The sequence below is a fragment of the Ursus arctos genome, unplaced genomic scaffold (genome assembly GCF_023065955.2).
Source record: "Ursus arctos isolate Adak ecotype North America unplaced genomic scaffold, UrsArc2.0 scaffold_20, whole genome shotgun sequence".
Classification (NCBI taxonomy): Eukaryota; Metazoa; Chordata; class Mammalia; order Carnivora; family Ursidae; genus Ursus; species Ursus arctos.
In genome coordinates this window covers 51,024,773-51,048,855 of record NW_026622875.1, presented here as the reverse complement: position 1 = coordinate 51,048,855, position 24,083 = coordinate 51,024,773, and the positions used below count along the sequence as shown (strand labels likewise).

The window sequence follows — 24,083 nt, the reverse complement described above, 5'->3', positions numbered from 1 at the left end:
TCATGTGAACGGGCAGATCTCCAGCTCCAGAGAAGTGTGTCCTCCCACAGACAGTAGCCCTCAAGTAACATCAGCAGTGTACCTGTTTTCCTGGAGGGGAGAGAGCATGAGGAAGGTGTTCTCCATGGGTTGACATCCTGTTTCCTGAGCCGGTGGGCTCAGTGACCACTTCTCAAGTGGTCATGATCACAGAGGCTACCTGGACATCTTGTCAGAATACAGACTCTAATTCAGCAGGTCTGGGGTGGGACCTGAGAATTTGCATTTCTAACATGCTCCCAAGTGAGGCTGACGCTGCAGGTCCAAGGACCACACTTTGAGTAGCAAGGCCCTTAGCAACAAAATCCCTTGAAAACAAGTTTTGAGTGAGCAGGAACGTAAGCGGGTTTGTAGGAGGGGTAAAATTCTTCACTGTGAGTACATTTCCAACCAAGATTCCTGGCTGGGATTTTAATAAGTACCCCTCAAACCCTTGACTCCTACAAAACCTTTTCATCCAAACACCACTCATAAATTGTTTTTATGCCATGATGTGAAATTCTTTCCTGTCCTTTTGGGAGAGGTCTCCACCTTGTTAATTTTCCAGTCAGCCTGTAGGGAAAAGGAAAAGAGCGATAGAAAATCAAAATAATTTGATTTGTGAGATAGAATGCAACATGGAATTCTTAGCTGGTTGATCAAGACTTGGCAAGCTCTGGGAATTTTTTTTTTTTAATCTAAGAATAGAAACCATGCTTAAAAAGATCTAAGAATAAGACATTGCCTCTATTTAATAGGAGGACAAACTTCCTAGATGAAAATCAAATAATTTCTTCTTCAGCCTTAGAAGGCACTTAGAAGTGAAGGTCTCTTCACTTTGGGCTTTTCAGTGAGAGCTGGTTGATTTCTTTTTATTTGTTTATATTCTCAAGTTTGTATTCCTGCGGTCCCGGTCCCAAAGGGAGCAATCACCAGCCCTGGGGGAGGTGTTTTTATTTGCCTGCACTTTTGGAAAACATAAAGATTAGCTCTAAACAGCGTTGTTGTAATGCACCAAGGAGGGAATGTTACAGGAATAAGTTTATTCAACTCATTTCTAATTCATACTGGCTTTTAAAATGTAATATTTTTACTCATTTTAAAGCTTTCAGAGCACCTTTTTACTAAGGGTCACGAGGACTGGCTCCACTTTGACCAGATAATTACTCCTTCTGTGACAGCTACCCCCGCCTGCCTGTGATCAGTTCAGAGTGGCTTAAAGGGCACTCACCAAAGTCTGATATCCGAGTCACAGGAGAATTTTGCTCTAACGGTTACGTGGTTCATCTGTCTCAGACATTTGTCCTGACTGTAGTTCCTGCTTGCTTCACTTTTTTAAGCATGGAAAGAACAAACCCAGTGTAGTCTGGGCCTTGGCTTCCAAATGGGGTTTTGACAAAATTTAAGAAAGGAACTTGCTTTGTAGTGCTTTCTTTGCCCGATTCCTCCAAATCCCCCACGTGTGTGGGGGATCATCTCTGGTTCCCTCAGAACCAGACTGCTCAGCTTCCAGCTCCTGTCTGGCAGGAGGTCTGTAACCAGTGACCCAGCCTTGCCAGACCGTCAGCCATATTGGGCGTCTGTATTATAGTCACCATATGTTCCAGGTTCCTTGAAGGTTGCACTTGGTTCATTGAGTGATGTTCCCCACATCAGGCTTAGTTTCCATGGATTCTTTGGGGGGAGAGGGAAAAGGGGACCTTGTCTGTTTCTTGTTTGGTGTCCCCAGCCCAAGGCCTTTCTGATCCATTCTTACATTGCCAGCTAAGGACCCCTGGGCAAGTGATATAATTACTTTGTGTTCCAGTTTCCTCCTTGTAAAATGGCATCAGAAGGGAAGCCACCACCGAGAGGAGCGACCTGGCACGTAGTGAACCATTACTGAGTAAGGGCCATCTGTGTATTCCATCCTTAGAGCCATCAGCACTAGCAGGCCAACAAAGTCCTAGAAGGCAGGTGTTATGACTTCATTTGACAGGTAAGGAAATGGAAGCTTAAGGAAATGGTTAATTGGCCTAACGACACGTAGCTATTGCAGACCTGAGCCAGTAATTAAAGCTGGGACACTAACTTATGCACTTTCTATGCTGTAAGCCTGTGTGGTTTTCTTCATGGGTAGGAATTCCATGGACCCTGTCCCAAAGGATTCTCCTCCGGGAACAGGACTGTTTTTTCTGGTGAGGCTCAGGCTGACTCATGGTTGAGTGGGCAAATAAAGTCTTTCCTGGGAAGGAAATCTCTTTCTGTTAACAACCTGGGCCAACTTATTGGAAACCCCTGCTCACCTCTGACTCCTCTGTTGATTAGAGAATTGGGGATAAAGTGCTTCCAAAATTCTCCGAGTTAACATGGAGGCTTCTCTTACCAGCTCACAGGGGTCACGCCTCTAATGCCTGGATGAAAGAAGGGGGTCTTAGATGAACATCAGACTGCCAGAGTGGCAGCCAGACATGGGGACATGCGTGTCCTCTTCAGTTTGACAAACCCATGAGGAAGCTAGAAAATCAGAAGGCAAATTTCAAACTTTTCCTGGAGCTGAGCCCTTGCCGGACTTTGCAGATTTGCTGCTCCCGAAGAGCACTGTGTTGGTGGTCAAATAAAGCACACTCCAGAATGAAATCAAATGCTGTGTGATTGGGAGGAAGGAGTCCAAAGGCCAAGGGCGCTCCCTAACTTCATTATCTGATTCTTCTTGCCAACCACTGCACGTTACGAACAGGGCTGGGGCTTGGCTCCACTGGCCACGCTCCCGAGCCTGGGAGAGCTGAGGTATGTCTGGAAAAGAGGGGGACTTTGCCAAGGCAAGCATCTCCCGTGCCAGGCAGACCAGCAAATGAGCTTCTTCTTACAGTCTCTTCATCCGAATCCTCCACCAGCCAAGACCATTCATTTAATAAGTGCAAACTCAGGAGCTACTAAGTGCCAGGCTCAGTGCCAGGCACTGAGGATACAGAGGTGAATGTGCCTAAATCAAGCATGCTTTTCATCACATGTTCTAGAAAATGTTCACAGATGTTTTCCTGATCCTAAGAGTAATGTGTGTCGCTTAAAAAAAATTAATTTCATTTAAATTGAATCATTCAGTCTCCAGGGAGAAGCCCTGATAGCATTTTATGGCATTAGAGATCCTTGTTAGCTAAGAAAAGCGGGACCGGGAAAAAGGCCAGTTATGTGAATCTTCTTAGAATAAGGTCCAAAATTTCATAGTAAAAAAAATTTTTCAAGATTTGATTGTGACTTTACTTGAACAATGAAACTAAAAATTATGGAAATAAGTTTATATTATCCTACATTTAATAGCTCTTGTAACATTGGAATTATAATGTCAAGGATATCTTAGACCCAAGGCAAAAGCTTATTTGCTTTATTAACGTCTTTTTTTTTTTTAATTCCATTTATTTATTTGTCAGAGAGAGAGGGCACAAGCAGGCAGAGATGCAGACAGAGGGAGGGGGAGAGCAGGCTTGTTATCCATCAGGGAGCTGGGCATGGGGCTCCATTCAGGACCCTGGGACCATGACCTGAGCCGAAGGCAGACGCTTAACCAACTAAGCCATTCAGGCGCCCACAAAAGGGTCGTTTTTACAATGGCATATTTTTTCCAAGGGCTTCTCTTGATCTTTTTTATTTAAATCCTTATCTTTGGAAGCATCTTAAAGTGTTATCATCTGGGGATATTTATCAGTTAACTGGTCTAACTCAGCCAGATCCAGATTTATCAGTGGCTTTCTGTGGCTTGAGCAGTTTTCCACCATCATTTTCATTGATTTCGTAAAAGCCTGCTTCTTTTGCAGCAAGGTCTTAGTTTCCCTCTGCAGTAGACTGTACTGTATTTGAATTGAGTAATCAGATGTCTGACTGTCCGGTGATCAGGGACAAAGTTTGTTCACTGTTCCACGTTCCCAGTCGCTGAGAGCCGATCATCGTAAGTCTTGCAACAATGATAAAGTTGCGTTCTCTAACCTAAAATCAGGGTAAGCAACCATTGGGACATGGGAAAAGGCAGAGCCAAGGAGATGCCTGATGTCTGGAACCTCTCCCACATACTTCCTGGTGGGCACCAAGGCTTCACTATTCTGAAGCCTCACTGGATCTCTCTGTGCCTGCAAGGTGGCTGCCTGGCTGCCAAGGGTGTGAATGGCTCCATAATGAGCCTGGTCTTTAGTTATGCTCTGAGCTTGGTGTAAAACCACAACAAAGAGGATGTTGATGCTGCTTTGGGATAAATCGCTCCTGCTATCCAGATTTCATAAACTACAGTTAGATAAGCTTTCTCTTGGAGAGTATGAATTTAAAGAAGATTTATTGGCATGTGCATGTTCTCCTTTCATTGTCTTTTCTCACCTGGGAACAAATGCCCCATACTGAGATGGGGATTTCTGTGCAAGCAGTTTGTTAGGGAAATGCTCCGAAAGAAGAGGAATGAAGAGAGCAGAAGGGGGCAGAGGAAGGAACCCAACAGATGTGCTGTCAGCTGGAGGCTGTTTTCGCCTGATCCCACAGGGGCTCTGGAACCTAAGCTGCACAACAAACCCAGTCTCACCTGGAGGCAGTGGGATGTCAATCCGAGGCTGCAGAATGCTTGTGGGGGAGGGCGTTGTAACTCCCGCCTCCCCCACAAATTGGCTCCAGCTGGGGGCTATTGAACCCATGTAGTAAAGGGGTTCTAGGACAAGCACCCACACCATCCACACAGGGACTCATCGTGTTTGCTTACCTCACAGCCGTAGTAGGAGAGCGGAGTATAGAAATGAATAACCCCAGGAGGGCTGTGTTGGTGCTGACAGGCGGCGGAAGGGTGATGCATGACATCCTTTCCTGTAGCACCACCAGGAGCGCATGAGTCATGAATCGTATGCTGAGCGCTCTCAATCCTGGAGAGGTCTGTGGTTTTTGCTCTCTCTGCCTAGCCCCACCAAGGTCCAACCGGAATTCTGCAATCTCTAGTAGACTGAGTAGCGTGGCGGAGGGACGCGGAATAATGCAATAAATGCTGGCTTAGGCCTTATGTTCTAGCATCTTGGAATTAACAAAAAGAAGTAACTTCAGCAGCTCTTGAATAATCAAACGCAGGCTGAAGCCAAAGCCTAGTAAACTGAGGTCCTTTCAAGTTCCAGAGCAAATTTTTTTGAAGTCACAGTCATTCCTTCACAGCCACTCAAAAACTAAAAAAGTCTTCAGGGCAATAAATCTTTACTTCAAGAACAGATAGACCTTTGACTTGAATGGAAAACCTCTCTCCTGGTTTGAAAGGGATTTCCAGTGAGGTATAGAACTTCATGAAGGGAGTTTAGAACTGGGTTGAGGACACATGTAATTTATATATATGCTGGGGCACTCTTGAGAATAATTATACCCCACGATGGATGTGAACAGGAACTGTGCCAGGGAAGCTGAGAGCCAACATCACCTCTGATGCCCACCAGCTGATTAGCTAGGATTTAGAGGAGTATCTCCTTGGGCCAGTTGTGGACATTGCTTCTGCAGGGAGGAATAGGAGGAGGGAGATGGGAACAAAGCCCCCACAATGAATCATTAGGACCAGTCTTTGGGACATGCAGGTCCTGAGACAGCATTTGAGAAATTATTCTCTGGTTTCCTTATTGAATTTGTCAAAGCATATCCTTTAGGTTCCAAGAGCATCCCCTCACATTTCCATGTAAATGTCTGTTTGTCTGCTGGGAGGTCTCTTCTTTCTAAACTATGAGCTCTTCAAGGACGGGGACTAGTATCTTTCAGACCTGTGCCCTTTACACTGATTGTGGTAGGTGATATGCTGACTTAGCTACCCCATTGAAGCTCAGGGTCCATTCTGGATCCCCTGCCGCTTCCATACTATGTGTGTGAACTTAGCACCCCTGAGGATTTGGGGCCAAGACTCGTGAAGTAAGCCTTGGAAGGAGGACGGAGGAAAAGTATTCCTGAGAGTGGGAACAACTTAAAAACAGGTGTAGAAATGAAGCCAGGTAAGGGGTGTTTGTAGATGAGAAACAGAATAGACAGAGAAGAGAATGTATATGCTCTTTCCCTCTAGAAAATCAGACTCATGGAATGGGCCGGGAGACAGGCTTTAGTGTCCACCAAGAATGACCTTGTGGAAGGCACATGACCTCATTGAACTTTGATGTCCTGGCTTCTAGACACTCAGCAAGTGCTAGCTCAGTGGCTTCTCCTTCTCCAAAATCTGCAACATACTCTCTCCCCTTGGAAGTCTTTTTTTTTTTTTTTTAAGATTTTATTTATTTATCCGACAGAGATAGAGACAGCCAGCGAGAAAGGGAACACAAGCAGGGGGAGTGGAAGAGGAAGAAGCAGGCTCATAGCGGAGGAGCCTGATGTGGGGCTCGATCCCATAACGCCGGGATCACGCCCTGAGCCGAAGGCAGACGCTTAACTGCTGTGCCACCCAGGCGCCCCATCCCCTTGGAAGTCTTGATCTGGCTTCAGTAACTTGGAACCTGTGGTTTATGAAGAGCCTCCTGGCTTTCCTTTGACCTTGGTTGTAGGCCACGTGTCCAGGTAGAAAGACCGCAGTTCCCCATGACCCCTGTCCTGGTTTCTCCTGCCGTTGTGTGTAGAATCCAGGCTCAGCGGGCTACACTAAGAGACCTCTCCTTGCTCTTGTACCTGGGAAGGCTTGCAGGGGACCAGCTCAACCCTCACCACCTCAGGCTGTGGAAAGAATCCCTGTATTTTCCTTGGTGTGATTTTCTTAAGAGTTTGTCTTACCTAAACTAGCAAGATCTTGAAAGACAGGATTAGAGTGTGGGCTTAGGAGAAAGTATCCAGGAGGACGATGTGGTTGTCTTTCATCCAAACGTTTGGAGGCATCCAGCTCACCTGCAGCCTGGCCCAGTTCACCAGGAGAGCACCAGGGTTCAGAGACAAAACATTAGTTGAGAATATTCTGGATGCCTGCCTTCCCACAGAGCCCATGGGAAGGGTGGGCTGCCAGAGAAGGACTGGGGACTCAGCCTGTTCACAGTCTCCCCTCCCACCCGAGCCAGCAGTGATGTTGTCTGGGAACTTCCCCAAAGAAAGACCATGTCTGCTGAAGTCTCAATTTACCTCGCGGAGGCCACTTACCCACATTTGTCTCCACGCAGGCAGCCCATCCGTTCATGCTTTTTCTCTTTCAGGAGGAAATGGGCATTTCCTGTGAACTGCTTGAATCAGACTTCCTCAAATGCAGCGTGGGATTTCCTTTCATGAGGTCAAAATCGAAGGTAAGGGGCAGAGATGGGGCACTTCCCTTGCAGCAGACCCCCAGCCCTTCTCACCAGCCACCTGACCTGACAGCTGTACCCCACCCCCCAGGCTTCCTCTATCCCCCCCCAACCTCCACCCTCACCTCCACCTTGCACAGTGGCACTGCCCAGCTCCCGGGGGGGGGGGGGAGGAGGCTGTGATTTACTACTCCACAGGGGCCCTCCCCGCATGCTCTTCCTCCTTGATCCACATGACATACCCCACATGTCATAGACACACCATGGCCTTGGTACTTTAGCAGCACCGTCTGGTTGGCCACCTTAAAAATCTTTCTCCGGGACAAAATCCCATGACACTGTGAGTGCAACTATATAGGAGAAATGTGGTCTGGGCTAGTGACCTACAGTTCTGTCATTCCCCTGGGCACTCACAATTTTCTGAAGAGACCTCTTAAAATTCTTAAAACATAAATAATAGTATTATAATTCATTTTTTTAAGTAAAAGAAATTAGACTCACTTTGGTATTTATACAGAGCCAGATTTTCTAAGCTCAAACAATAATATGGTCCAGCATATTCAAACATTCATGGAACATTCTGGTATGTGCCAGTATTATAAGGGTATGCAAAGATACATAGAAGATGTGATTGTTGGAAGCAAAACTAGAATATAAAAGATCAGGTCTGCCTTTTGAAATGGAAGCTATTTTTCCTGCTGTGATTTGAAGGAAATTTCATATTCTTTTGTCTAACTTTTTTTCCCCCTAAAAAAAAAAAAAGAAGAGAGTGTAATCGTCCTCTTCTGCCTATGTCACAGAATCAACTTGCTTTCATCTCCAAGGCATTTTGGTCCCAGGACCTTGTGGCTGTTTTGCAAGCCAGTTGTAAGAATGTTCAAGTGAGAAAGAAGATTTGCTGCTTTCCTAGCAAATCGCTCGAAACCCTCCGCCCCATTGAAGGTGCCAGCTCCAAATGAGGATGGCTCTTATGTCCGTGATCCCTAACCCTTTTAGAAACCCTTTAATGTCCCTGAACCCTGGACGTCATTATCTGTGGAAACATACATGGCACTCCACACATGCATTTCATTGAAATCATTTCAGCAACAGAAAATCAGCTTAATTGAAAAACATTAACAGTTGCCATTTCATTGGTAAAATACAGCCAACATCCCAAATCAAACCTAAGGTGTCTTGCTAGTTTTAGCTTAAAGGTTATTTTAAAAGGAAAATTTTATCACTTTCACATACGGATCCAGGATCACTTACCATAAAGAGAGGGTAGTCGTAAAAATGAATATAGTGAAAGCAAAGCCATGTTGAATTCTGGAGCATTATATTTTGTCAAAATTCATTAACTCTCAAAATGGTCATGGAACCAGGAGAAGTAGGAACGTTGGAAAGTTGGATTTTTTTCCCAGCTCGATAATGCCACTGCCTTCCTCCCACATATAGAGGTTTAGACCGGAGCAACACTAAAGCTGGAGGCAGGAGGTCTACGGGTGAGTCGCTGGAGAGAGCCCAAGGAGTGACGCAGCAGGGCCAGGGCCTGCCCCGTCCACGCCCGGCTTGCCCTCCGTTGGCCTCGGCCCCTGTGGCTCATCAGGCCGCAGCCCGCCGGCTAAGCCTCATGACGCACCATCAGCTTACTCTGGGGGCCATCCGTTTCTGTCTCTCACAACCAGCCTGCCCTGTCTCTGGCCTTCCGTTCTCCAGGCCCCCTCTGATTTTGGCTTCTCGCCTCACCTGGGTCTTCAGAGTATTTAATTCAGATCTCCTGCCAGTTCTGACTCTGTGCTGGGACAAGACCCTTGACTTTCCCTTCCTTTGTGTCCTCCAGCTCTGCTTCCCATCCTGCCTCCATGTCCCCACCCTCCCTGGCAACTGGCAAGCCTCGCTGCAACAGAAATTTCTGTCTCGAGAGGGATGTCCAGTGTCCGTTCATTACTTTCAGGTAGCGTTTAGTACAGTGGAATCCAGTGTCGTGAAGTTAGATCAGTGCCTAGCATTGGTCACTGAGGAGCCCAAATACTTCGATATTAAATAATCATAGACTCTCAGAGTTTGGTGGAACTTAAGCATCATTTTATCCATCCTCTAATTTTTACTAAAAGGCAAAGAGAGTGAGTGTCTTGGCCAGGATCACAAACTCAGTTTGTGGTTGAGCCTGGCTCTGTAACCCCTACCTGGGCGTCCCTCCCACATTCCCACACGTGCCCCGTGCGTACATGCTGGAACCCATTTGTTCGGGGCAGTCTTCCCCAAGTCATAGGATGCTCACCGCGGCGAGTGCCTGAGGTGATCGTAGGCCGCTCCTGAGATCATTAAAGTGATCTAAAGGTCAAACATGGTCACTGCACTAAAGCCCATCGACCCTAACAGCCAGACAGCTATTACCTGCCCAACAGTCTTTCTCCCTGAGCACATGCAGGAGAAAGTCTCCCATGGTGCCAGACTGTCTTTAACACCTCCCTAGCTCTTGCTGATCTCCCTCTTACCAAAGTGCAGTGGGCCTTAGGCTCCGAGCCCTCGGCAGGCAACAGAATGCAGCAGTGCTTTGTTTTCATTTATTTTTCTGACAACCTTCTCTTACTGGTAAGTGATCCTGGTTCCCACCTGTGATCATGATAGAAATGTTCCTGCTAAAGTCGTATAGCCACTCTGGAAAATAGTATGGAGCTTCTTCAAAAAGTTAAAAAGAGAGCTACCCCACGACCCAGCGATCAGAAGGGGCACCTGTACCCCCTGAACCAATGTTTATAGCAGCAATGTCCACAATGGCCACGCTATGGAAAGAGCCCAGATGTCCATTGACAGATGAATGGATGGAGAAGATGTATGTGTGTGTGTGTGTGTGTACACACAATGAAAGATAGATACATATATATGGAAGATAAATATATACACACATGCACACACAATGGAAGATGCGGTGTGTGTATACACACACACACACACACACACACACACACACACACAATGGAATATTACGCAGCCATCAAAAATGAAATCTTGCCATTTGCAATGATGTGGATGGAACTAGAGGATATTATGTTAAACGAGATAAGTCAATCAGAGAAAGACAATTGTCACATGATCTCACTTGTATATGGAATTTAAGAAACAAAACAGGATCATGGGGGAAGGGAGGGAAAAATAAAATAAGACAAAATCAGACAGGCAAGTAAACCGTAAGGGACTCTTAACATTAGGAAACAAGCAGGGTTGCTGGAGGGGAGGTGCGTGGAGGGATGGGATAACTGGGTGATGGGCATGAAGGAGGGCACTTGATGTCATGAGCACTGGGTGTTATATGCAACTGATGAGTCACAGAACTCTATCTCTGAAACTAATACACTATATGTTAATTAATTGAATTTAAATGAAATAAAATTTTAAAAATCAAGTAGTCTTTAAACAAAAAGAGTGGCAATGCAAGTATGTAGTGTTGACACAGGTGACAGGGCACGCAGGTGTGGCAGACATTAGGGAGATGGTGTGGGAGCGATCCTTAGAAAAGCCTGGTTTAAGAGACAAACATATCACTTCCTAGACAACCTCAGTGGCTGAAAACCACAGTGTGCTTCTCACCAGAACACACTCCAGGCTTGGTTTTATTGCTAAAGCTGTATCTCTGGCCTGGCAACCAGAAAGATACGCATAAAAAATAAAGCTTGTCATGCAAATGAGCTTCCAGAGGTCATAAACCGAGGAGGTGTTTAAGTTTGGAATGCTTGCTGATGCCAGATGTCACTCTCTTTTCCCCTAGTACGAATTCAGCGTGATCTTTGACACAAGCCACCTGTCTGGGGAAGAGGAAGTTCTTAGCTTCATCATTACTGCTCAGAGGTAAGGGGGCTTTACATTTTTTTCTTCAAAGATAAAGATTTATGGGAACAGGAAGGGACATTCTTTGGTCACGGTTTGTTGATGCTCAGGACGCTGAGGAGGAAGAAACAGTTGAGCCATAAAGCCCCAGAGCACTGGTGGGGTCGGAGCTCTCAGGGCTGATGTCTGTCTGGTGCTGCTTATGCAACTGCCAGGCCGGACTGAGCTGGGAGGGACTGGGTGTCATCCAGTCGGACGCCATGATGTTTACAGCCAAGGAGACAGACCGGGGGAGGGGAGGATTCTGATCCAAGCTCACGTGGTTGTTTAGTTCACAGACTTCCTCTGTGTGTTGCATTCCTTGATGCAGGGAGAGGGCACAGCAGCCTGAGGGCCAGGCCAAGCCTGTGGTCAGAGGCCCCAAGACAGGCTCCTCGAGGGAGGGCTTATCCTGGGAGCCTTGCAGTCGGAGAGTCAGGGCAGGGCACCGTGCAAGGCGGCTTCTCCCCTCAGGAGTGTGCTCCTGCCCCTCTCTCTCCAGTGTGGCCTCGAGCCACGAGAGGGCCTTGGGAGTTGTCAGCTGCCTCCACAAGCCAGAATCCACGTGCGCCTCGAAGCGCCATTTGGGTAGCTCTTGGCTGACAGCGGGATGGAAGGAGAGGTAGTTAGGTGGTGAATAGAAAAAAACAGATTTTGATTGGGGTGGAGGTTGGATCCCCAAAGCTACTTTTGTCATTTGAATTTTTATTTGGAGATGATTTTAAACTTACCAGAAGTGTTGCAAAGCATATAATTCAAGGAACTCTCATGCAGCCGTTACCCAGCTTCACCCAATGCTGACACTTCATTCCATTTAGTTTATCATTCTCTACGTATAGTTTTTTTTCTTAACCATCTGAAAGTAAGTTACAGAAATCATGCCTCCTTCCCATAAGGACCTCAGTGTGCATTTCCTAAGAATGAGGCCATTTTCTTTAATAACCGGTATAGTTAGCAAATGCCGGAAATGTGACACTGACGCAATACTGTTATCTCCTCTACAGTCCTTGTTCCAGTTGTGCCAGTCGTCCCAGTGACTTTTCAGCCCTTTTTCACTGGTCCAGAGTCGAGTCAAGGACCATGCATTGCATTCACTTATCGTGTCTTATCTATAATTACCTTAGCCTCCAAAGGAAATGTCATGCCGAGACTCCTAAGTCCATCCCAGAGGTGGTCTGGAGATCTGAACGAAACACCCTGAAGGCCAAGGTCAGGCAAGATCCACTGAAAAAAATGAGAAAACAAAATGAGGACGTGCATGACTAATAGAGGCCGAGAAGGCCAGACACCGGGTGAGCAAGCAACGGAACCAGGGGCTGAAAGTCAACCAGGGAAGGATGCTCAGTGGAGTCACAAGGTTAGAGCAGGGTTCAGACCTAAAGACCCTCAGGATCTGGGGTACAGAGTAAAGCAACAGGCTCAGCCTTAGGGAACTAAAGCCCCCCCACCACCACCACCTGCATGGTCACCTTTGAAATAAGGGTGCTCAACACAGACCTTCCTTTGAAGAGGAACATGCCCTCAGGAGCCGGGAAGGAGCTCCTCATCCCACATTCCGAATTATACAGAAAGCCGTTTCCCAGACTCTTCAGATGAGCCGCACTGGGGCCAACCCATCGGGTGGTGTGCTGTACAGAGTAGCAGGGGCGCGGGCTCAGCTGCCTCTGGCCCCCGGACAGAGCAAGGAGTCATGCTTTAGACCACTCTGCCCACTTCCATGCACCATCATCAAGTGGTCACCGTGGGGAAAGGATGGGGCCAGGGCTGAGAGGGATCATGGATGAGTGAGAGCCAGTCTTGCATCCCATATCATCTCAGGAAGGCTTCAGTCTAGAGACAGAGGCAGACATACAACTTCCTCCAGGAGAGGAGAGAAGAACTAGCCCAGGGCAGGCATGCTTTGCCAGTTCAGTCTGCAAATGTTTGAGCCCTTCCCACAAGCCAGGCACTGTGTAAGACTAAGACGTTGGCAAAGTCCCTACTCTTGGGGAGCGAGTGTGCTGGTGGCAGGGGGATAGACAATGAGCTGATAGATATATAACATCAGCGGGAGCCAGGGGCATGCTGATTCATCCGGCAAGCGCGGTGCCTTCGCTGGCAATCGTAAATAAAGCATCTTCTTTGTGTCCTGTACTCTCTTTAAGCCCACTTGGTGGGCTGTCTTTTCCCCGTCTTGAGGGGAGGGGGATGGTCTAGGACAGTCCCGTGCATTCTCCGGTCTCTCTGGGGCAATGCAGAGCTCTGCAGTCACATCAAATCTCCCAGGATTTCACAAAACTATAATTAAGGTGTCCCCTGAAATAATCAAAGCTTGATTTAAAGTGAAGGCTTTCTCCCTTCTGCGACGGCGGCGAGCTGCAGAAGCGAAGCCTGCCTCTCTCTCAGGAGCAGTCTTGCTTTCCTCCAGCGCTGCTGCTGCCTCCGCCCCCACCCCACTTCCCCTGGAAGAGTCCCTGAGCTTCCCCCCCCCCCACCCCAGGCTCACGGCAGGGCTGGAGGAGGTGTGAGTGACATAGAAAAGGTGCTCACTCCTTAACAGGTAAGCCCCATGGGTATTACAAGCTGACTCTTGCCTTTGGACGGCAGCCCCCAGCTGGGGGTTCCCGCCTGTGAGTCCTTCATCCTGTCGTCCAACCTCAGCCTCTGGGAGCCAGACACCCCTTCAGCTTCTGCTGAGACCGTGCCCTCAGGGACAGGACCAAAGGTGGCCTCATGCTGGCTTTCGCATATAGGTCCCCCTCAGTAGCCTCTGCCCCTGTGGTGTCTGGAAATGCCCGGATTCTCGCATGTCCCCTTCTCTTTCACTGGGTCGGGAGAGGGAAAGCCAGCAGCAGTCCCCTACATTCTCTGGGCAGTCGCCCCACCCCACTGTGCTGATCAAGGTGCCCTGAAGCGTGCCTTAAAGGGCAGACACCTTTCCCCGCACCCTCCCCCCCACCCAGCTCTTCTCTCTCAGAAAGCTGTTTCTCCAGAAATCCTCCTTTCCGAGCTCTGTTCCGTCCTTGATAGGACATCTTGGATTTTTGCCCCGAGCAGTAGTAAATCCTGGTCTGGTGCTTTCCTCTGAATCTTAGCATCTTTTACACCTCAGCCAAAACGTGCCCCTGAACAAACACACCGTCGTACTCACCACCTGAGTGATTCTTGAATTTCACAAGAACACCCATCACCCAGATTGTTGGACTGAGAGTTTTCCCAAGCCCTATAACTTTCAGTTCTCTGTGGTCCATTCTGGCCCCTCACTAATGACTTTGCCCTTGGGTACCCCCTCTCCGTCTCTAGCCGGTACCCCCTCTCCGTGTCTAGAAGCTCAGGTCGGTCCCCAACAAGTACCACAGGACAGTGGCCAGCAGCCGCATCTGTGGGGTGCAGAAGCTCTGATTTCATCTCCCGCATCTTTAATTTTATTTTATTTGAGGCCTTCCTCAGTCTCGATGTTATTTAAAGCTCACAGAATTGAGTCCCTCTCCCTTGGGAATGACTGTGATGCTGGAAGCATACATTATCAGAGCCCCTCAATCCACAACCACAATTGCATATTTTGGCTTCAGTGTTGCTTTCTGTATTCTTCTTTTTCCTTTTTTTTTTTTTAGCATTATCACAAATATTTTGGAGAATGTTCTCTCTCCTAAAAACAAGAGCACAGCACATCACAGTGTGTGTTTGGCCTTCTTTACCCTGTGTTATTGTGTCCAACTTCCACTCCAGAGGTGCGGCTCCCTGGCCTTTAGTTCAGCACTGGTTGAACTTACTGAACACACCTAAGCATATGTAAAAAGTCAGGTAAATAACAACGCCGTGATTGTTCAGATACAGCCCAGCAAGCCCAGAAATCCTGCCCAGCCTTCTAGCATGGTGAGGGTGGCCTGCCGTCATGGGGTGCTAGCATTTCAACACAGATGACATTTGTCTGGGCTTGCAAGCTTTGAAATAGTGTGAGACTTGGTTATTTCTTATTTATCCTGTTTCAAGATCCCATAATTCACGTTCACATAGAACATGACTGTGATCTAATAGAAATACGTGCAAAGCATAGAGGAGGTGGACTTGGTTGCCATTGCCAGAATCCGGAAGGGCCTCACTGGGGAGATGGCATTTAAACAGAGGAGTCTGTTTTCAGGCTGAAGACACAGAGGCACAGTGCTGAGAATGTACACAGGACAGCCTGCTCTGTGACGGCAGGTGGGTGGTGGGCACTGCAGGGAATTGGGGATTCGTGAGCCATCTCGGGGTGGGGGCCATACAGGGCAGCGGAAGATGGGCTGACAGAGGAGGTGGGGCTGGGCCGTGGAAGGCCCATGTAGCCTCGGAGAGTCTGCACTCCATTCCAGAGGCAGAACGTTTTTGAAGAGGAAAGTGATGCATGCAACAGTTTGCCCACAGAGCATGAGCTTGTTGAATTTCATAAAGGGAGGCAAATGGCCAATCAAACCTGGAAATTCTTAGTTCTCCTGCTGTTTCTTGGACCCACAGAAAACTCACTGTGGTTGGGCAGATCCATTAGTGTGCTCTCTTGGTTCCTCTCCACTTGCGGCCGCCAATATTCCTGGGAAGGAACATTGGGGCAGGAAATAAATGACATGGAAGGGACTTCCTTGTCAAAAAGAGGAAACTCCACCTGCCTCCCAACCCCACCCAGGGCTAATCAGTGGTGTCAGAGAAGGGGGAGCCAACACCACCACCACAGTGAAAGCTCTGTATTTTCGAGTCACACAGCCATAGATGCCAGCGGTGCCCATGGGAGTCACCTGGGGGCTTTAAAAACCACTGATCCCTGGTCCGTCCTGCAGAGGTTCGAATCTATTGGTCTGGGTGAGATCTGGGCATTGGGATTGTGAATTAGTCTCATCAGGTGATTCTAATAAGCAGCCAAGGCCAAGAGCCACCATCTGCAGTCCCTGGCCCTATACCGGGCACGTTTATACTCAACAAACTTTTATTAAGCATGTACTATTTATCAGATGCAATGCTGGGCACATAAGAAAATGCTAATCACTTACTAAAATGAAGAACATCCCTTTATGTGCTCGAAGAGTGCTACTTTGCGACAGGGGACACCTAGTATTGGCAGCTTAAATAATTAAATAGCAGAATCTTCTAACGTTGGAATCACGGATGGTACAGAAGCTGTATTATATGTTAAACATGTCGCAGAATATTGCAGGCTCTCATTTCTTCCCAGATGTTGGTGAAAACCGGACTTACCGCCCCAGAGGGCAGGCCCCAGCACTTGACTCCCTGCTCTGACAGAAAGATCCTTAAAGCTCCTTATCTTGAAAGCCACAGTTAAAATATCAATCGTTCTGTCCTCCCCGTCACCACCCTTTGAAGCTCTCCTGCCTACTTGTGGATTTAGGAGGACGTAAAGTTGAGCCTAAACAGTCCTCCAGAGCTCTCTCAGCAGCCTGGCTTTGCAGACCATGGGAACGCATCCCAAGTCACGAGTTTGCAGAGTGGCTGGAAGCCTTTTGATGTTTGGCCTCTGTATCTCAACTTTTCAGTTCAGTCGGTCTGGAGCAGTCCCCTGATGACAGATGAGACTGTCGGGCCTGAGCTGCCAGCAGCCACAGGTGGCTGGACAAATGGCAGGGCAAGGGGTGGTGCTTCCATCAGGAACCGATTACTCAGACCTGGCAGGATGCTGAGCGGGGGGAGGGAGTGGGCCAGGGCATTACCGGACCCATCCATTCCATAATCACCTCTGATCTGCCTCTAGCAGTGATTCTAAGGCTTTTATTGCCCCCCTGGGAAAGGAAGGGCAAGGGAATCAGGCCAGGTGAGCACCTGACCCTGCTGCTTCTGCAGACTGGCTGTCCTCTGAGTGATGGATGTCACCCCATATGCGGAAGACAGATGAAGAGTCAGGGGTCAGAGTCTCAGAGCAACATTGTTTCAGAACAATAGGAGAAAGAAGGGGAGGGGATGTGAGCTGCTCTTTAAGTATTGTTGCATTTAGCACTTGCTGGTGGGAGAGGAAGGCAGAGGGGGCAGCGGGAGGGCAGGAAGCAGGCAGAACTCTGTAAGGGGTCAGGGAATGGGTGGGCAAGGGGAGTAGTCCAGTGAGCTGTGCCCAAATCTCAGGGGGTCTTGGGGCCACTACACTCCAACCCTGGAGGATGAACTCAGCTTCCACCTGGGATCCCACATACATGCCATGTGGTAGAACCAACTAGAAGTGCTGGCTCCGACAGCTTGCAACCAATGGCCCTGCCTTTTCCCAAGGCGGTACTTCCATGGAATAATAATCATAATCATCTTGGAAATGTAACAAAATAGTAAAAGAAAGATAGGTCTTCTCTGTCCTCCCTTCCTCCTCCCTTTACTCCTCTCCTTCTTCTCTCCTCCCCTGCCCCCCGCCCCCAACAACCTCCCAAATCTGGTATCAGATTCGGAGAAAGAATCACATGGAAAAGCCCTAATTTGGGAGTCTCACTGACCTGGTTTGCTAGGATCCTTGGGCAAGTTCCCTAATCTATCTGAGCTGCTCCTTACCTGCCAGAGGCAGGTAATCCCCCACCCTTCTAGGGGTCCTCTGAGGACCCAGTGAGATCACGCTATGCAGTATGCCTGGCACAAAGCAGCCACCCAGCAGCATCAGCTTCCTTGCACTCCCCTTTCCAGAAAGACCACAACACTCCCCATTCTTTGCTTTCTCACTCCAAAGGGGATGCCTGTCTATGGACCTACTGCAGCCAGAAGTCTATGGGGAAGCTCCCGTGGTCTTTATCTTGATGGGGTTGGCGAGGGCCTCTCTCCCAGGCTTGGCTGGCTATCCATGGGGGGCAGGTGATGCCTCCAAGTGGGAAATGGTGGCTCAAGTCCAGCGAACCCCTTCCCAGCTGCAGTACCTTAACCTTGCCAGTCCATTCTTCATGGAACAAGTACTTCTAGAAACGGCACGTGCTGCCAGTGCCCAGCCATAACCATTCAGCACTCACCTTTCCCCTGCACCCACCAGACAACTTCCAGCTCCCAGCACCTGCCACTCTGCTGAGGCTTTCTCTGGCCACAGCCCGCTCACTTGGGTGCATAGTACAGGTGCCAGAAAATTCCTGCTCCCTGCCCCCCAGCAGCCAATCTCAGGGAGTTGTGGATAAAGTGCCACCTCCCATGGGAAGACCGAGGTGTGTGCTCCTTGCTGCCTCCCAGATGTCCCCAGCAAGACCAAACCCAGTTGCCCAGAGCACTGACCTCCTAGATTACATGCCTTTTTTGCCTTCATGCCCTTCCCTGTCTCTTCTCCACTCCCTGCTGGTGTCTCCTGGGGTCGCCTCCCCAGCGCACTACCTATACTCATATCTTTGGGAAGGATCACAACTGAGACAACACTGTGCCTCTGCACAGGGTCCAGAAACAGAACCAAGGGTACATCAGGGGCACAGCCAGCCCTTGGAGAGCGACAGACTGAGGGCTAACGCAGAACAGCAAAGACTGCTGCGGGGTAGCAAGCACTGACCAGCACTCACCCCTCTCTTTCCGCACAGTGGCAACGTGGAACGCTCCGAGTCCCTGCACGACAATACCCTCACGCTGACGGTGCCGCTGATGCACGAAGTGGACTCGTCCATCACTGGGTGAGTAGCTGGTCCTGGGTTACCAAAACACAGAGGGGCCCCGGGGTGGAACGCTGTGTTTTTCTTGTATTCGTACGTGTAGCCAGGAGTCTGTGGCCTGCCAGTTCCCCTTTTTCCCAGCTTTGACATGCAGGGCAGATCTTTAGCTACGGCTCATAGCTCCTCCCGCCTTGTTTTCTCCTCTGTCCCAGCTACCCACCCACCTGCTGGGTGACATAAGAAGTTTGATGAGAAGGCTAAGCCCTAGAATGTCTTTGAGCATTCTCTACACCTTTATGTGCCTATGTGGCCAGCAGCCACCCCTCCAGAGGGCCATGATTCCAGGGATTCAAATCTCAGCCAAATGCTGCTGGGCCAGAGGTTACAGCCAGATGTATCCCAAAGGCCCTGGTGGCCTTGCAGAAAGGCTCGCCTTTCTGATTAGCTATACAGCCCACACTAGCTTTGCATGTTTCTGTTCGTTTCTTCTGCAGGCCAGCGGGGGCTCTGCCTGATGTCGGTGGTGGGCAGGGAACAATGACCACGGGGCACGGCGTGTGCCGGGTGAAGTCCATGGCCACTCAGTGCCTCTGGCGTCGGAAGGCAGGGCTGCGGGCTGCGGGGACCCGAAGCAGCCTGGGTGGTTTTGAGCCAAAACCCAGGCCTGGAAAAATGAGAACTCAGTTCCTATTTCTGGCTTCAGAAAACAGAGCACATACCTCTTTGATAGTGGAAAAAGGATTCGCACAATTAGTTTAGATCAAATGAGGAACCATTGAACCCCTGCCCCAAACACAAGCTGAACTTTCTGGGGGTTCAGAGTTTCTCATTTTTCACTCTCCGAGTGCTTCTGGATCCTGGCCTTGGCTAGAAGCAGAAACGTTAATACGTTGGAGAAGGAGTCATTCTGCGATAGCCCACACGCTGCTGGGCGCCGGGATGAGCCTCTGTGTGTTCCTGCACTCTGGGCATCTTTCCTCACGTTCTTCAGGCAGGAGGCATCAGTGGAATAGATTTGCAAATTAGCATAGATTTGCCTCTGTTCGTGGCTCTATTTTTAACCATGTGGTTTATTTACTTGTCTCATCAGAGGCACAGTGAGAATGTGGCCTGAACCAAGCCCTTTCCTTGGGGGGAAAGAGAAAACACTTGATCCTGTTGTCAGGCCCTAGGAGACCTCATCGTTGGGGCGTTAACAGCCCCCGGTGAAACCATCCGTTAAACACACGGGTCGACCTCTGATCTTTCCAGGAACATAAAACAAGGCTGGTTTAAATGAACCAGTTCTTGCCATTTGATAACACTGGGAACTCATGACGTTTCTAAAATAATACATTCAAGTTGAAAGTAGATGAATTGCTGTCCACTCAGACTTGGTACCAAAAATCTTACATGACTGTATCTGGGCAAGTGAGCAGTTTCTGGAATCTCGTCTAGTAGCCGTTCTTTGGGAATTTAAGTGAGTCCGGGCTTGGTCTCATCTCGGGCTTGTTCATATGGACAATGTTGAAAGCATCACTACAAACTGAGCTTGAGTTCTTAATCACATCTTCAGTAGCCACCGTTTGAAATCTGAAGAAAAATGCTATTATTGAACAGACCCCAACTTTCAATACCTAATTTCTAGTGGTTTTGGTAGTCTGACAAATTTAACATTTTTTTTATGAATTTGTCACAGAGTGAGGTTTAGGATGCTAAATATATAATTCATTTATATTTGTTTCTTAAAAACTTGCCATAATCTTCCTCAGTCCACAAAATATCCTTCAAATGATAAGATAGAAAATGTATAATTTTGTAATCCAATTTAAAAAAAAAAACTGAAATCAAAGCTATCATTGTCTTCCTCCTCATTTTAGAAACGTAATCCCGGTACCTATTTGTATATGTAGCTTATTGCTTTGACCTAAGATGAAAAGACATTCCTGGAAACATCTGTTTAGGAAACATAGATCTGGCTGTGTCCATTTATAGGACAAAGAAGTAACAATTCCAGAAGGGAAGGGTTTGGTGAATACACTGGGGGGAGCAAGGTTCTGGATTAAACAGAGACAGATGTTTGGGTTCTCAGGACAGCCGTGACCATGGGTTGCTTGGCCGAGGTTTAGGATGATGGATTAAATGCTTTCCTCTTTCAGAATCGTGTCTCCAACCTCCTTTGTGTATGGCGAGTCTGTGGACGCATCCAACTTCATTCAGCTGGATGACCTGGAGTGTCACTTCCAGCCCCTCAACATCACCCTTCAGGTATCCACCCCTGGAGACGGGCTCTGTCACTGGAGGCAATGGAAGGACCCACGGGGATAGGTCTTCTACTGAAGGGCAGCTAAAGAGCCAGGCTCTTTCCAGGAGAAACTTGTCCCAGCCTGCTTGGCTGGAGTATAGAATGTGTGTGTGTGTGTGTGTGTGTGTGTGTGTGTGTGTGTGTGTGTGTGTGTGTGTGTTCTGTAACCACACAAAATGAATCCCTTCCCTGTCTGGAACTCTGTTGTATAGACCCCTCTGCTTCTCAGCTCTTGGAAGGAGAACTGCATGATAAACACGTGCTTTCCCCAGGAAGCCTCTGGCCAATGTCCCAACCCAAATGGCCCCAAAGACCCCTTTCAGTTCTCCATCATTATTCCCCTTATGGGCAGGGCAGTCCCATGCACTTGCCGTGTCCTCTTCCTCCTGGGGCTCTCCGTGCTGACTCTGCCTGGAGCCCACTCCTCCTGCAGAGGGACAGCCATTCAGAAGTGCAGTCTCACAATAGCAACGCGGTGTGAGAATAGAGAGTGCGTCCGCTCCCCGTGGGAGGGAGCATGCTGCTAGTCCCCGTGTCAGATTAGCATCATTTTCGGCCAGTCCTCTCCATGTGAACCATGGACATCATGAAGAACACTCTTCCTTCGCTAGACTAGGGTAGGCAGACATTTTCTGTCAAGGGCCCGCAGGTGAGTATCTTAGGCTTGGCCGGCCATCTAGTGTCGGTAGCAACTGTTCAGCTCTGCTAGTGGAGTTCCAAAGCAGCCAGAGGCAATGCATACACAAAATTGAAGTGATGGGCACTGAATTTGGGATTTTATATTAACCTCGCACGTCATGAAATGTTACCCTTTTTAAAATATTTTTCCAAGTATTTACAAATGTAAAACCATTCTTAGCTTGCAAGCTGTGCAAAAACAGGTGGCAGGCCAGGTGTGGCCTACGGGCCATAGTTTGCTGACCCTGGCGTGAAGTATAAATTCTCAGGCCAGGACTGTTCAACACGAGCATCTTTGCATGTTAAGCTAAAAGGACCTCAGCCTCATCCAGTCACTTATCCTCAGTTGACAAAAATTGGTCAGGCTCCTACTGGACAACCCTGTGTGGCCAAGCATCCTGCCAGGAGCTGTTGATGAAGTGAAGAAGATAGGCCTGGCTAACCCATGGTGCACTCTAACCTACGTGCAACGTCTCTCCATTCCAGCTCCCAGAGCTGTCCCCTGCCTCTTCCCCATTCCTCCCCATGGAGAAAATGGTTTCCTGGTCTGGCATTGACTGCTGTGGCCAATAATGACTATTTTCCTTCCCCATGGCCACTCCTAGGTGGACCGAGGGGATGAGACATAATCACGGGGTGTGGGTCCAGAGAACGAGGCAGCGAAACATTGTGGGCTCTCACAAACAATGGTCTCCCTCTCCCTAAAATGTTCTCCCAGGCAAGAGACGTCTGAAACCGTGATGGAGAACACATGTCCCCAGCTTGGAGAGGAGGCGCCTCCTGACCAGCTAAGCCCCTGCTGTCACACCCTATGCTCAGTTTCCAGGGAAAAGGGGAAGATGGGGTTAGACCTGCTTTTGAGACCTCACAGGGGTCACTGTGAGTAGGCTCTCTGTGTTTCTGAGCTGCTGCTCGGAAGTACTTTCTTTTTCCCCTTTGCATTGTGCAGTTGGGTAGAAAACAGATAAAGACCAGATGGAGGGATTTCATTTCAATCACTTTAATTTTAATTACTTACCCACTCTTGGAGTTCTCGAGGTATCTTACAACAAAAGATTCATCCAGAAAATGATTCAGAAGGGTTCAAAGGACACACACCATGTAATGAAGAGGGTATGGGTGTTAGAGAAGAAGACAAGAAAGAGTCGAGTTATACCAGAGATCCAAAAATGTCCTTACTGCCCTCTAGAAAGGGAGGGAGGGAGGAGAGGAAGAGCGGTGGGAGGGAGGAGAGGAAGAGCGGTGGGAGGGAAGGAAGGAGAGAAGGATGAAGAAAAGAAAGGAAGATAGAAGATCTTGAGGGCATATGGTTAAGTTGTGTTTCTCAGAGGCATCCTTACAAGGAGCTTAAAGTTTGGTATTCAGGCAAAGAGCTCTCTTCACATCTGACCTGACCTAGGATACAGGCTAGAGAATGCGGCTTGGGATGAGTAATGGGCATGCCCCTGAGATAAACCTCTCGATTATCAGTTTGCCTGAGGAAGCACACAGCATTCCGTTCAGGATTAAGAAGAGTCTGCCTGGTCCAAAAGACGGATAGTGTGTGTCATTGATGGGACGGAGAGCCTCTTGTGTCAGCAAAGCTGACAGTTCGCTGGAGAATGCTCTGATGACTCATCTCCTGATACAATTGTCATTATTATGACTGTCATGCAGGAAGGCCATGGGCCAGGTTGATGGTGATAATGACCAAGAGGTGAAGCTAGTGGGGGAGTGTGGGATCAGGAACAGAGATAGAACTTTCTATGTGCCCTTACTCTGATAGCATCACTCCTCATGGAGAGCACGGGACTTTCCATATATAGTGATTTTTCTGTCTTTTAAAAGCTGTTATTCAACAAGCCATGTGATGGTTTAAAGACTTCACTGCAGACGCAGATGGGAGAAAGGCAGAAATACTAGTCTTGGGCCTGGTTCCTACATTCCATCAAAGTTTTCTTAACGGAAACATGATAATGTGTTGACCATTGATAGGCTTTTTTTTTCATCAAAAGTCCATCATTTTTCTCACCCAAAAAAGAACGGTGAAAAATAATGCAGCTGCTGCTCAAGAACATTTGCAGAGAATCAAATGTGAAGACATGTGTCAAGAATAAATGAATATGGTAGCGTGGGCCTCTCACCCGTCTGGCTGTAGTGAGTGAAAGCGGGCAGAGCAAATCGGCTCTCTTCCTCCCTCCCCCACCTCCTGCTTTCATTGGGATTTCGCAGACATGTCAGTGGTTTTCTTTGCAATTCTGTGCTCTCGTGTTTCACTTCAAATTAGTTATTTCAGTTGTGGTTAAATATTCCTTCCTTTTCTTGTGTCTTAGGGTTGTTGTCTTTGGTGAATTTTGTTCTTTTCGAATCAAGGGTTGGCAGGGACCGCTCATCCACTCCATCATGTTTTTGTGCTTTGAAGCGGAACCCAACTATTGCAAAAAGTGAACACACACTTTTCTAGGGAAGAGCTGGCTGGAGCCTAGATCCTTATGT

The 24,083-nt window shown here is 48.3% G+C and overlaps 1 protein-coding gene across 1 annotated transcript in view; it reads left to right on the top strand.

Moving 5' to 3' along the window:
* ITGA9 (integrin subunit alpha 9) overlaps nucleotides 1-24,083 on the top strand; it is a 326,573-nt gene that overhangs the window by 238,512 nt on the left and 63,978 nt on the right. The window contains exons 19-22 of the mRNA XM_026496718.4: nucleotides 7,158-7,244; nucleotides 10,996-11,075; nucleotides 18,578-18,667; nucleotides 20,785-20,893. Coding sequence (XP_026352503.2) covers nucleotides 7,158-7,244; nucleotides 10,996-11,075; nucleotides 18,578-18,667; nucleotides 20,785-20,893 — 366 coding nt within the window. The remainder of the gene's footprint in view (nucleotides 1-7,157; nucleotides 7,245-10,995; nucleotides 11,076-18,577; nucleotides 18,668-20,784; nucleotides 20,894-24,083) is intronic.